A 13,557-nucleotide genomic window follows, 5' to 3' on the forward strand; every position below is an offset into this window, starting at 1 on the left:
ACCTATAGGTTAAGGGGACAGTGCTTTGTGATGAACTGACCATACCTGTGCTGATAGGGGAAGAGTTTAAAGAAGCCCCAGATCTCTTCCGACATGCAGGCGTTGCACTCCATGAGTGAGAGAGATGGTAACAACACCTGATCAGCAATACTAAGAAAACAGCTCAGCAGAGAGTCCTGCCAAAGACACAGACAGATCCATCACTTCATATACCTAACTACAATCAGCTCACACACAGGCTGGAGACCAGCATACGCACTCAGTCACTGCTTTAATCGAGGGCCTGAAAAGGGATCTCTACTATATCTTGCCAGTATGGAATATCTGGGAACTGTTTAAATTCTCTCAAGAAAACTAATTTGGCCATTATAAGAACATCCAGTAATCCAATACAATCGCATACAAATAAAATTAGCAGCTATTCAGTGTTAAAAATGATTAACATTATTTGTTTGGGAGAATATATCAAGGGTTTAATTTGGTTTAAATTGGCACCAAAAATGTCAAATGCACTTTACAGTCAGCACTGATCTTCCAGAATTTAGCAAACAAAAACCTTCACTGTTTTTATACAACTTTAGATTCCCACTTAGGACTTTCCTTGACTCACCGTTTTGTCCTTGATGTCTTGTCTGCTTTCACTTTGGTACTGAAAGAGAGAGAGAGACGCACAAATACACAGACAGACAGTGATCAATAGAGGCTAACCGACAATAAAGTGAGACTACACAACTCACACAGGTTATATTAAAGTGAGGCGAAGAGCTAATAACAGTCCTGATATAGAGCTCATCAACCTCGGGGACACACCATTACATTCTCAGACTCCCAAAAAAATACAAGGACAATTATGTAATAATACTGGAGGAAGTCCATCTATCTGGCTATTAAAGCATAATGCACAGTAGTGAGAAGTGGTGAATCATTTCTACATTTATGTGAGCTAACACTCCATTGTATAGCCAATATACAGTTGAGACATTTGTATTTATGAGGTGCTGTAATGATTGTAATTGTTTTTTGTTTTTTTGTTTTTTTGCATCAGCACTAAATATCCACCCATCCATCTTCCCAAACCGCTTGTCCTATATAGGGTCAGGGTAGTGTTGTCAAAAATATTGTTATTTTGATATGTATCAATGCTGAAATATCTGAAACGATTCCAATACTCCTTTCTGCAGTATCGATAAACCAATACCAGAATCGCTTTCTTGCTCTCCTCTCCTTTCATTCAGTCTCATTCACTCCGGTTAAAGTGTTGGTGTGACCGGGTCTGAATTTCGGCGAGGGATTGCGCCTAATTCTACTCATTCCCGCAGACTGAGCTCACATCTGAAGCGCACACACATAATAAAGCCGCCTCTAACATACAAATGCCAAAATGAGCTCTTTTTCATGGCTTATTAATGGTCAAATACACTCAAAAATAATGTTACAATGCCTATCTTATATAGATCTATATAAATAGTTCCCTCTGATTGAGGGAAAAAAAACCTTTTGAACCAATGCAAACTAAATTAATATTGAGAAATACTGAAGATATAATTGCAGCTATGTGTCATTCTTCACCTCTTTCATAAAACTCTTGCCGAGTCGCACAATCTTGGCAAACAGGATGGGGTCATGGGACAGGTGAGGGCCCAGGTAGCACAGCATGGTGAAGACATCCCTGGAGAGATCGTCAAAGCTTTCGGCCGGCCGCGGTGCCTGTTTGTTCCGCAGAGGCGTCATTAAACCGCCTTTGGCACCTTTGGGGACTCCGGCCCTAAAAATACAGCACATTCAAAGAGGTCAACACACAGCTCAGCCATATACAACTGCTGTATAATTTTTTTTTCACTTGTGCTTCTATCTCAGCTCAAGGTATGTCTCATGTGGACTATGTTCTGATCGCTGTAAGGTGTGTATGGCCACGTACACACTGCAGGTAAATTCGGTGGTCAGCTCACCTTTTAGTGCTTAAACCCAATTTGTACACACACAGTTTAGTAAGTTAAGGGAGTGACAATGGCATTCTACAAACAGAATTAACTCCAGAAAAATGCAGGTAGTGATGACCTCATTCCCAAAAAATCTATACAGCGTGTACTAACTAGTGCTTAGAGATGTGTCTCACTTCTGCAAGACACTCATTCGTGTTGCCAGATCTTGCTAAAAAACAGCGAACAAAAACAAGCTCATAATAAACAAAAATCCAAATGCTTTATACTAAAAAAAAAAAAAAAAAAAATCCTGCCCACTTTAATATTCCAGGAATTTTCCTACATTGAAAATATTTTGGTGGCTGCCAAAATTAATCTTCATCCCGCTAAAGATTTATTTTCACTTTTAATGTCATGATACCTGCTGTCTGCAGTACCGGTACCCGCTGATAGCCAGCTGCTTTAAAACTCTCCTTTAATTTATTTATTTTTTTTTTTTTGGATTACGTTTTACAAAATTAAATTGTTTAAGTTTAATGCATTAATTTGATTACCACCATTTTTGATATAAAATTTTTTATATTAAATCATAAAACACAGAATCTAGGAAAATTTAAATGTAAATTAAAATGTGTCTGAAAATAAAAAGTAAAAATATTCCATACGGCACTATTATTGTTCATTTTAATTCTTAATATAACAATTATTGAAGTTTTATGAGTTAAATTGATTAGACATCCTTTTTGATTAAAATTTAAAACAACCATTAAAACAGAAACCAGAAAAATTAAAACGATAAATCTGGAATTTGGGAAAAAATAAAACTGATTTCATAGAGCCTTAATCAGAGTAATGGTTCTCTGTTAATTTAGAACTGAACATAACCTCTGGATCTGTGATTCAGTGAGGCAGTCAGGACGATTCAGTGACTGAGTAGATGGCTGTAAACTAACACCAAACATTGTTATAGGCCCAGGACAGAAGACGTGTCTGATAGATGTACCTGCGGTAGAGCGGCTCCACGGTTAGGTGAAGCAGTTGGCACAGTGCGATGGCGATGGCCTTGTGGGAGGTGGCGTAGAAAGCTGGCATCTGATCCATGATGCTCTGAGCATGCTGCCAGTCACCGATCCTCAGCAGCGCCTCCAGCAGCCCCAGCTTCTGGTTATCAGGAGGCTGACATGAGAGGAAAAACAGATTAGAGGAGCGGAGGACACACCTCCACATACGGCATCATTACATGCTCTTCTGTTCATTATCTCGTCTGGTGAGGAGTCTGAGGGGATTCTTATCTTCAGAGACAGATGACACACACACAACATCTGTGTTGTTTCATAATGCAAAACCTGGATTTTCATATATTCAGTTGGAATGGGATAAAATGTTTAAACTAGGCTGCCACTAACAATATTTTGATCATTTGTGAATTTTGTTTTTTATTCATCCGATATTCCACATCATGCCCAATGCTCTGCATCGACTGCACAGTAAATGCACTGTCAAAGCACAAGAAAAAAAAATTAAAATATATTCACAACATAAACTTATAAACAAGCTTTGAATGTCTTATCCCCTTGTCACAAGTACTACAACAGTGACATCACTGACAAGTTTTCCATGCAAATTGTTCTGATTTCTCTTTAATTTAACATTCTTGAAATCGAAAACAATTATTTTATTAAAAGTTACATGCGTGAGAAAAAAGGAGATGCTCTGATACTATTTATATAATTAAAAAAAAAAAAAAAAAAAACACATTAAATTTGCTTTATTTATATTAATCATTCAGACCTGGATTACCATCTTCACTCAATATGAAATGTGAACTTTTAAATGTCAATCAATAAAACATTCTCTAAATTATTCCTGAGCAGGAATTGAGAGGTCATATCATGGAAAACACGATATTCTTGCTCTGTTGAAATAAAATAACTTTGTTGTAATATTTAGAAATAACTTACAACTGTACCATGAATTTTCCTGAGGTTGATGATTATTATATTTTTCAATATCAAGTTCAAAACCACAGCAAAAGCCAATATGCTAATGAACACAATCCTTTATTAATTAGCTAAATATTACCAAAGGCTGTTTTTATCAACTCTGTTTTAAATTATTATTACTGCAATAATTGACAGCATCAAGGGATGTACCAATAAACAATAGTATCATGTATCGACGATAGAGATATCACTGATGCCTTTGGCAACATCAAGGCAATAACTGGCTAGTTTTCCCATTAATGTCAGGCTTGTTTTATCAAATGAATATTAGGAACTACAATTCATTTGCCTTCATTAAATTCGTAACAACATCACCACATAACCACACTTGCGACAACATATGCGCATATGAGAACTGGGGACTCCTCATTAAAAATGTTTTTGAAACACTACAAAACTACATCAAAATTGAATTGCAAGGTGATCTACTCACAAAATGTCAAAAGTGCTTGTTATAAATCTTTCTTTGGCTTGAGACTTCTTCACCGGCATAACTTTCATGCAAAGTTTGCAAATTGCATGTATGATACCAACGGGCTCGTCTTTTGGATGAAATATTCACCTAAATGCAATTTTTCTTCAGCAACTCCATCTTTGCTCACAGAAAGATTCTCATTTCCGTCAATAATTAAATGAAATAAATAAATAAATACATGAGTAAATAAGTACATTTATAATCAAACAATTTAAACTACTGCACCCCTCGACCAAGTTCAAAAAACAATTTATTTGAAATAATTTTGTAATAACTTACTGAACACTAACTTTTGAACAGTTTGTAAAACTTATAATATAGCAATAGTCAAACTAATATTATATATAATATAGTTTGACTATTGCTATATATATATATATATATATATTAGTATATATATATATATATATATATATATATATATATATATATATATATATATATATATATAAAACATAATGACATAGTAATGTCATTAATGCCTATTGCACAGCATTTTAAAGTCCTGCATGCATTCTGTATGCATCTTGTCATTATACAGTGAAGATTTAATTTAAAGCATTAACTTAGTACACAGCATGATTAAATTGCAGCTTATCTCTGTGTCTGGAAGTGCATTTTGTGAATGCCTGTCAGACGGAGAGTCCCTGAGAACACGCTGAGTGTCTGTACATGCGCTGCTGTAATCAAGCACCTGATCAGCCAAGCAAAAGGCATTTATATAACGCTGACATGTACAAGGATTTATACCATTAAATGCTAAACTCTTCTGTGGTCTTGTGTCAACAAACTAATTTTCTGTCAATTTGGGACATTTGGGGATTTTTTTTTTTTTTTTTTTAATTTCATGAATAAATAGGATATATAGGAATAAAGAGGAAGTTAATATTACCAACTGTTTCTTTGCATTTATATTGGATTTACTGTCAGTTCACATGGGTAGGGTAATCTGTAACTGTGTGTGCGACCGAAGATCATTTATGACCCAGGAAAAACCCTGTAAAAGCATGCTGAGGGTCTCTCTGATGTGTGATGGAGCTGTACTGCACCTCTGAGCATATTCAGACTGTCTTTCAATCACAACTGATGACAGCAACAAAAATGAACAACAAGATTATGAAGAGATTTCTCCTGAAAATTTCTTCATGCCTTAAAATAGCTTGAATGTACCTCTACACCCTTGCTTCATTTAGTATACGCAGATGAACGGATTTAGTATACACAGATGACCATGCAAATTAGCCCCAGTCTCCACTCAATCACACCAGCTCGGACTACCTGATCCACCTACCGTAATGTTCAAGCACTTGGATCCGTCAGTATGGCTTTGGAATGACATGATTGAACAATGGCCATTTTTATTTGTGGATTACTATTTCCTTTAACAGCAACATTGAACAGTCATTTTCGCATTTCTGTCTGGTGCCACTAGTGGTGCAGGAATGACACGCTTTATTTTAAATTTACTGAATAAACTACAACAAAGATAAGTTACCTTCTCATTCTTCTCCTCTTCCTTCTCCTTTTCTTTCTCCTTGTCCTCTGCCTTTTCAGAGGGAACGACCACCATGGTGAGTTTGCGAGCAATCTGCTTGGCCTCCAGGATCTCTCTCTTGTGCTCTTCAACAATGCTGGAGTCCAGTGGAAGGAGCTGCGGAAAGAGACATAAGAGTGTTAACATTGGAATCAAATGGCATAATGGAGGGAGAGAAAAGGAAAAAAGAACAGTACCCAGTTGCATAAAGCACCTTAAGTTTTTCCCTCAAGTGTGATACTTAAACCATGATTTCATCTTAGCTAAGGGAATGATTTGAGGGTGTTGCAAATAATCCTTTAAACACTTCTCTTAGGTGAAGCCAGGTTAACACTGTGCGATTTTGGCCACAATTTGGCTGTCTGAGACAAATTTTGCAAATCCTAAAAGATTCCTCTGATCCTAGGCTAAAACCTAGGCTGAAGTCTTTGATTGTTAGTTTGACATGTTCACCAACAGCCGATTAATGACCATTGCAATCAAATGGAATTCTGGCAGTGTCAGAAGATTTGACGCACAGTCCTACAGTGTGACTTCTCCTATGATGAGTGCCAAATTGTCCTCGTTTTTCAAAACAAGCCATAATCAAAATTAACACTAGAGATTATTTTTGTTAGCCACCATTTAATGACCATGTGTAATGTAGCTCACAGTCACCGAACATATATGGGTTGATGTAAAATCCTGGACAAGTTTTCTTGTGTGCGTCAGTTTTTAACATTTGATTTTCGTACAGTCTGACATTAATGACCGCTGAGATCCCACAGTGTGACATGAGGATCATGTTCATACAGTCTGAAAAGCAATGATCGTAAAGGACTATTATAAATCGCACAGTGCGCCCCCGGCTTAAGGAAACCGTTAATTGATTTATGACAGAGACCCAGGATTTGCCATAACAAATATCTATTGTTGCCATGGACATGTTATTTCTTAACACAAATTGTAGTAAATTTTCACAAAAAAACAGCTTAATATAGATAAGGAAAACAAAAAAGAAAACCAAATATTAAAAAGAGAAGATCCAGACAAGACGGAAACTCAAAAGTATAGTTAAACCAAAAATGTTCATTTGTTTCATATTCATTTATAAATTCTCATATCGTTCCAAACCCATAAGACTTCCGTTCACCTTTGGAACACAAAGATATTTATAATATTCTCTCATCATTTCTGTCCAATCATTGAAATACATAAAAGCAATCCACATTCTGTTTCAGAAGTTTAAACGTGCATGCTTGAAGAGCAACCAATGAGGTTTGTTCTCGCACGCACGTTTGATCCTACGTTCACCATATAAAGCAGCCAATCGTGTTTCGTTAGAAGACTTGGATTGAACCTGCTCGCTCCGTGTAACACTTAAGGTGAAGTTTTCCAAACCTTATGTCATACTTTTTGTAAAATTAAATAAATAAATAAAAATTTCAGTTATGCAACACTTATTTTTAAGGGACTACTCAAGTGAAATATAGACACTTAAGGGAAATTCTAAGGGTTTATGACATTTCACCTAAAGAAACTCTTAAGGAACACTTAAGTGCTATTTTCTGCAACACCTGTAAGTTTAAGAAAAACCTAAGGACAATTTTAGGGGAAAATTACACTTAACCGAGCACAGGTCTGTTCAGATAGGGTCACTATTTGATACAAATCAGAGCAATGCCCCATCAAGTTGTTAAGAACAAGCTCAGTTTGTCTAGGGCTAATTACACCTGTCATGTGTAGCTTAATGAATATTCTCCAATGGATTTAACCGTGGTATTAAAACAAGCTTGCATATTGTGTATTTCTGTTGCAGATTTTGTAACTATTTTCCTCTCTGAATATTAAATGTGAATATCTAAATGGCATTACACCAAGCATGACATTAAGCTGGCACTATGTTCTAAGCTGCTCTATTATGAGCGTGATGCTCCAGATACATGTAGGTCCCACATCAACAGCAAATATTCAATCTTGTCCACATGGACACATTAATACCATGTGTAAATGGAGTCAAAGTGCATCTGCAATTCTAATAAGCAGAATGTTTTTAAACTACCTAAAAGGATGGCATTTGCTGCCTGTTCTGCTCAAAAGGAAGTTATTTGACAATACTGAATCACCTTCAGCCAGAAAAGGAAGATGCGGCTAATGTACAGTATGAACAAGTTCATGATATCAACTTTCTCCCAAAGGCACAGATATGGGGGTAAATGTGAAAGGGTTAGTTCACCCAAAAATGAAAACTCTGTCATTAATTACTCACCCTCACATCGTTCCAAACCCGTAATACCTTCGTTCATCTTTGAAACACAAATTAAGATATTTTTGATCAAATCCGATGGCTCAGTGAGGCTTCCATTGCAAGCAAGATACTTAACACTTTCAGATGCCCAGAAAGCTACTAAAGACCTATTTAAAACAGTTCATGTGACTACAGTGGTTCAATCTTAATGTTATGAAGCGACAAGAATACTTTTTGTATGCCAAAAAAAACAAAACGACTTTATTCAACAATATCTAGTGATGGGGCAAAACACTGCTTCATGAAGCTTTACGAATCTGAGCGTGTATCAAACTGCTAAAGTCACGCCCCCCAGTGGTGAACCATTGAAATTTCAAAACACTTATGACGTAACGAAGCCTCGTGACTTTGGCAGTTAGATACATGCTCCGAACCACTGATTTGAAACAAAAGATTCGTAAAGCTTCGAAGCTTTATGAAGCAGTGTTTTGAAATCGCCCATCACTAGATATTGTTGAATAAAGTCGCTATTTTGTTTTTTGGCATGCAAAAAGTATTTACGTCGCTTCATAACATTAATGTTGAACCACTGTAGTTTTAGTACCTTTCTGGGCATTTGAAAGTGTTAATTATCTTGCTGGCAATGGAGGCCTCACTGAGCCATTGGATTTTATCAAAAATATCTTAATTTGTGTTCCGAAGATGAACGAATGTGTGGAAAGACATGAGGGTGAATAATTAATGACAGAATTTTCATTTTTGGGTGAACTAACCCTTGAAGACCCACCATGTATAGTAGGGCTGTAACAACTAATAAATAAATACAATGATAATAATTGAAAAATTTGCCAGTCACATCACTTTACAGCAGTGAATAATGCATTTCTATGGACAAAACTACGGCAGCATAATATTGGAAAAAACTGATATTTTGTTTTGCTGCGATTTATATATCAATATGAAAATTTCACCAGATTACTTGAATAGCTCTATTTGGAAACAAATTAATCATTCTAGAACAAGGGTACTCAACAGGCGGCCCGCGGGCCGCATCCGGCCCGTCAGCATTAAATTTGTGGCCCGCGTCATGCTAAATATGAATGTATTGTTATTATAATTTGCATTCAAACTGACCGTTAACCTTACTTTGGTTCTTCCGCTTACACTGCGCATGATGCATTTTGCACGTGCGCTTTGAATATTTTGTGCACTAATTTAGTTGTCCACAAGGTGTCAACACTGAAACGGGCCATTGTTTCACAGTCTGAAAAGAAACAGAGAAAAGGGAACTACAACAAACACAATAGCCACCCGTGTTGACGAGCGCTCGTGTGAGGGAATTAAAGATACCAGCAACTATTTTTAATGAATACAAAGACATTTTATCTTATATTTTGGAGTGAAAAAGCGCAGAGACTGGACAAGAATGAATCTTTCTAGTGCTCATGTGTTGAACACCTGTGTTCGCGCATACTATCAAACGCTTGAGACTGTGCGTGTTTGTAAAAAAAGAAAAAGAAAACCCAAATAACTTGATTTCTGCATCATTTAATGCAGTTGACACTCCTGAATCTTTGCAGTGTGTAAGTGCCCGATGGTCTTCTTAGCAGCATGAAAAACGAAACTTTTATTCTTAATGTCATGTAAAACATAACGTCAATGTAAAGCAAGCGCTCCCATTCTCATTTGCGAGACTGTTCTGAACAAAAAAGGATTCTGGATTCTGACCTAGTTTAAAAGGTAGAGGTAATAATAAATAATAATAATAATGAAACCTTTGTGAAGCGAGCCTGAGTATAAGTAGGCACTATAAGTAGTATTAAAAAGGTGCAATGGAATATAAAAAGTACCAAAAAAAAATTGAGAAACAGCCAGACCTGAAATTACTTGTGATAACAATGCAGACTTTTCACTAGGAAAAAGGACTTCTTTTCATCAGTTCTTAAGTTTATTTCAGTAGCTCAGTAATGTTTTTCCTTATGCATTTGGGCCTTTTTTTCATACTCAGAGTATGAATGCATTGTTGCATTAAGGATACAGCAAGACAAACTATAAATCCTTTTTTAATGACATTTATTTCATGTTCAGTGACACTATAAGTAGGACAACCATTAAAGGACAAGTACGTACTTGTAAGTACTTGTAAATACTACAAATATTGTCTTAACAAGGCCTAAATAAAAGTTTTGCGGTCCAAGTTGTATGTGGCCCTTTGCATTTTATGTGGTTTAAATGCGGCCCTCTTGGCCTCCGAACTTGAGTACCCCTGTTCTAGAATGATTGGGGTGATTTTGTAGGGGAGTGAATCTGCATAAAAAAGCTTAAAAATGAAATTTACTTTCAAGACTTTTTTGAATGTGAACTAGGGCTGCACAATTATGGCAAAAATCATAACTGTCAATTATTTCTTTGATTTCGTAATTGTGATGTTGATTTCTAGAATTAACATTAAAATACTCTGTTGTAGAAGGGGCAACTGCATGACATATGTGACCCATGCTGGCAAAATGAGTCGAGATCTACCTTCCTGCAAAGTTCCGCTTCAACCCTGATCCAACACAACTGAAGCAGCTAATTAAGATCATCAGGAGCACTTGATAATCACAGACAGGTGTGTGTGATCAGGGTTGGGACTGAACTCTGCAGGTAGGTAGACCTCCAGGAACAGGATTTGGCACTCCTGGGTTAAACTTCTTGTTCACAGCAAAAATGTTGCTATGATTACCACTATGTCAGTCATCGCAATTTTGTCAGTGACTCACACACAGAACTGCATTTAAATGCAGTTGTCACTCCTGAAACTTTGAAGTGTGTGTGTGGCCATTGCTCCTCTAAGCAGTATGAAAAACTGGCTCGGCACGGCACGACTACAAATAGCTCAAAAAATCCAGTATCATCGCATTTTTACAGTTTCAGTACTGATGATGCAACTCCAAACAGCATCTTCCACTCACATGTACGTAGAGGTCTTCAAGAGCGATGAGGTTGTGTTGAAGAAGAGCTGCAGCGATGTGGTACAGAGATGATGGCGTTTCTCCATTAGGCTCCTGTGGACACATAAAAACACCTGATCAACATGACTACAGACAGGGATCTCCTTTAAGAGAAATGTGAACAAATCCAGCTGCGCAAAATAATGTTCACTACAGTTCCAAGTATTTGATCGCAGTGTATTCCTACTACTTTTGTACATTTGAAAAAAGTTATAACAGAAAATTATACTTGACACAGCAGTCTGTGAATATTACTGCACAATAACATGAACTAAAACTAAAGGCAGAGTTATCAGTATAGTTGCCATGCCAACTGATATATTCTGTACTGCAATGACAAAAATTCAGATAAGACTGGAAATATTTCTGAAATTTTGCCCAACATTGGCTGTTTTAAAACCTGGTAATGTGCTTAACTAGAATGCATTTTTTGACTCAAATGCATATATGATAACCAAGCAGGGTCATAAATTTACTTTTCCACTAAGGGGCATCTGTGTTGTATTTATTTATTTTTTTTATCCAGTCCTTAAATTTAACCAATTACTTCAACCAGAACACTATAGACTGCTACCCATAAAATGATCAACTTCAAAGCCATCTTTACACTGCAAAGGTGGAAGAGAATCTGCATCTAACATGGCATTTATGTTTATTTACACAGACTGTTTAATGCTGCTAAAAGATAGAATTTACAAAATATAAAAATACAGTAAAAAACAGTAACTCATTAAAGGGCAGGGCTGCACCATGACAAAAAAATCATTATTGTTTTTATATTAATGATGATTACTTTTGGTTGTTTAATACATTAACGTTTTTGTGTTTGCCTTTTTTGCCCCCTTATCTTGAATTTGGGGGGCATTTTATACATTTTGATGGCATTTTTACCCCAAGCTAGGGCTGCACGATATCGTTTTACCATCGATATCGAGAGTCACATTGCAGGATGTGCGATGTCAAGAACAGGGATTGTAGTTGATCAGTAATCTGTACAGGCCAGCTGCCACCTGGTTCGGAACGCATGTGATTTGTGGATTACTTGCAAAGTTTAGCCATAATAGAGTAAAAGTTTATCATTTGCATGTTTTTAAGTCTTGCCAGTTTAAACATCAAGCACAAGAAGACTGGAACTTACACGCTGTTTTCCGTGCATGCAGAGAGAGCCGCGCGCACACAGCATGTGAACACCGAATTCAGTTCTCTTTCTCTTCTTTTTGAGCTTGAACGGTCACATGCACGCAAAAGTAAGTCAAAATGCCCGTCTCAGCGAGTATCCTTGTTAACACAGTCGGTTATGTGTTGTAAACAATTGAGAAAGAAAACGGATGCGTATCATTATATTGGTTCTGTGCATTCGTCTTAAACTGACAGCAGCCTAATATACCTGCAGCTGTTTGTCACCAATGTTAATCAAACAACAAAAGAGAAAGAGAAAATCACTTTTGTAGCTTTAACAAAGATAAACTGTATTAATTACACCTGGTTATATTTAATTTATACAGTGAAGACTATGCAGTGCTATTTTACATTTGATTATTCAACATCTGTACCTGAATACAGTTAGGTTTACTTGAAAAACAAAGCACTGTTTATTTCATTTGTATTTTTGTTCTATTGTATTTATATTATATTGCAGAAAAACAAAATAGCACAATGTCAGTTTTTTTCCCCCCCAATATTGTGCAGCCCTACCCCAAGCCCCCATTAATTTTCAACTCTGGACCAAACAGGTGGTTTACCATGATGGTTTGGAGCAAAAGCATTCAGTCAAATGGATTTGATTGTAATGAAACAATCTCTTAAGATATCTTATCTGTGTGGGTTTGCATTCAGGAAACACATCAAGAACTGCATGCTGAAGTGGAATGTAGTGATGGACTGTACCTGATGGAACTTGAACTTGAAGCCAAGCATGTGGCAGAGGGTCTGGTGCTCGCACATGTAGGACTTGATAAGAGGGATGAAGAACTCATCGTGGTCAGAGCGACACTCATACACCTCTAAGATGATGTCCAGCACGCGGTTTGGGTCCAGATTGAAACATCCTGTGGACAGAACACTGACTGCGTCACCTCATGATCTCAATGACAGTTATGACACACAACAGCTGTAATTATGACAGCTGGTTTGAGCTCACTCAAGTGATCAAAAACTTTTGTTCTGGGCCGCTGTCCCAGTCATTATCAGGGCTCAACAGAGATGACCCAATGACCCGGGGCAAGTGTCAGAGTTTCATCTGTCATTTGCCCTACTGGTTCACACTACATGTGTTTTTATAAGGGATGGCTCAATATCACATTTTCTGTCTGATACAGATACTGCAACCTTGAGAATCTGCCGATACCAATGCCAATCCTATAATCATCCTGATTTTTCTTTATCAGAAAAGAATGTTTAGAA

General features: G+C 36.8%; 1 protein-coding gene across 5 annotated transcripts in view; it reads right to left on the bottom strand.

Moving 5' to 3' along the window:
• thoc2 (THO complex 2) overlaps positions 1–13,557 on the bottom strand; it is a 93,671-nt gene that overhangs the window by 59,222 nt on the left and 20,892 nt on the right. For all 5 annotated transcript variants that reach the window (XM_051860808.1, XM_051860806.1, XM_051860805.1 and 2 more), the window contains exons 8-14: positions 13,042–13,202; positions 11,116–11,208; positions 5,896–6,051; positions 2,926–3,098; positions 1,570–1,765; positions 611–649; positions 46–176 (exon numbers count right to left, since the gene is read on the bottom strand). In XM_051860808.1, coding sequence (XP_051716768.1) covers positions 46–176; positions 611–649; positions 1,570–1,765; positions 2,926–3,098; positions 5,896–6,051; positions 11,116–11,208; positions 13,042–13,202 — 949 coding nt within the window. The remainder of the gene's footprint in view (positions 1–45; positions 177–610; positions 650–1,569; positions 1,766–2,925; positions 3,099–5,895; positions 6,052–11,115; positions 11,209–13,041; positions 13,203–13,557) is intronic.

This window comes from Ctenopharyngodon idella, chromosome 14, assembly GCF_019924925.1.
Source record: "Ctenopharyngodon idella isolate HZGC_01 chromosome 14, HZGC01, whole genome shotgun sequence".
NCBI classification, from domain to species: Eukaryota; Metazoa; Chordata; class Actinopteri; order Cypriniformes; family Xenocyprididae; genus Ctenopharyngodon; species Ctenopharyngodon idella.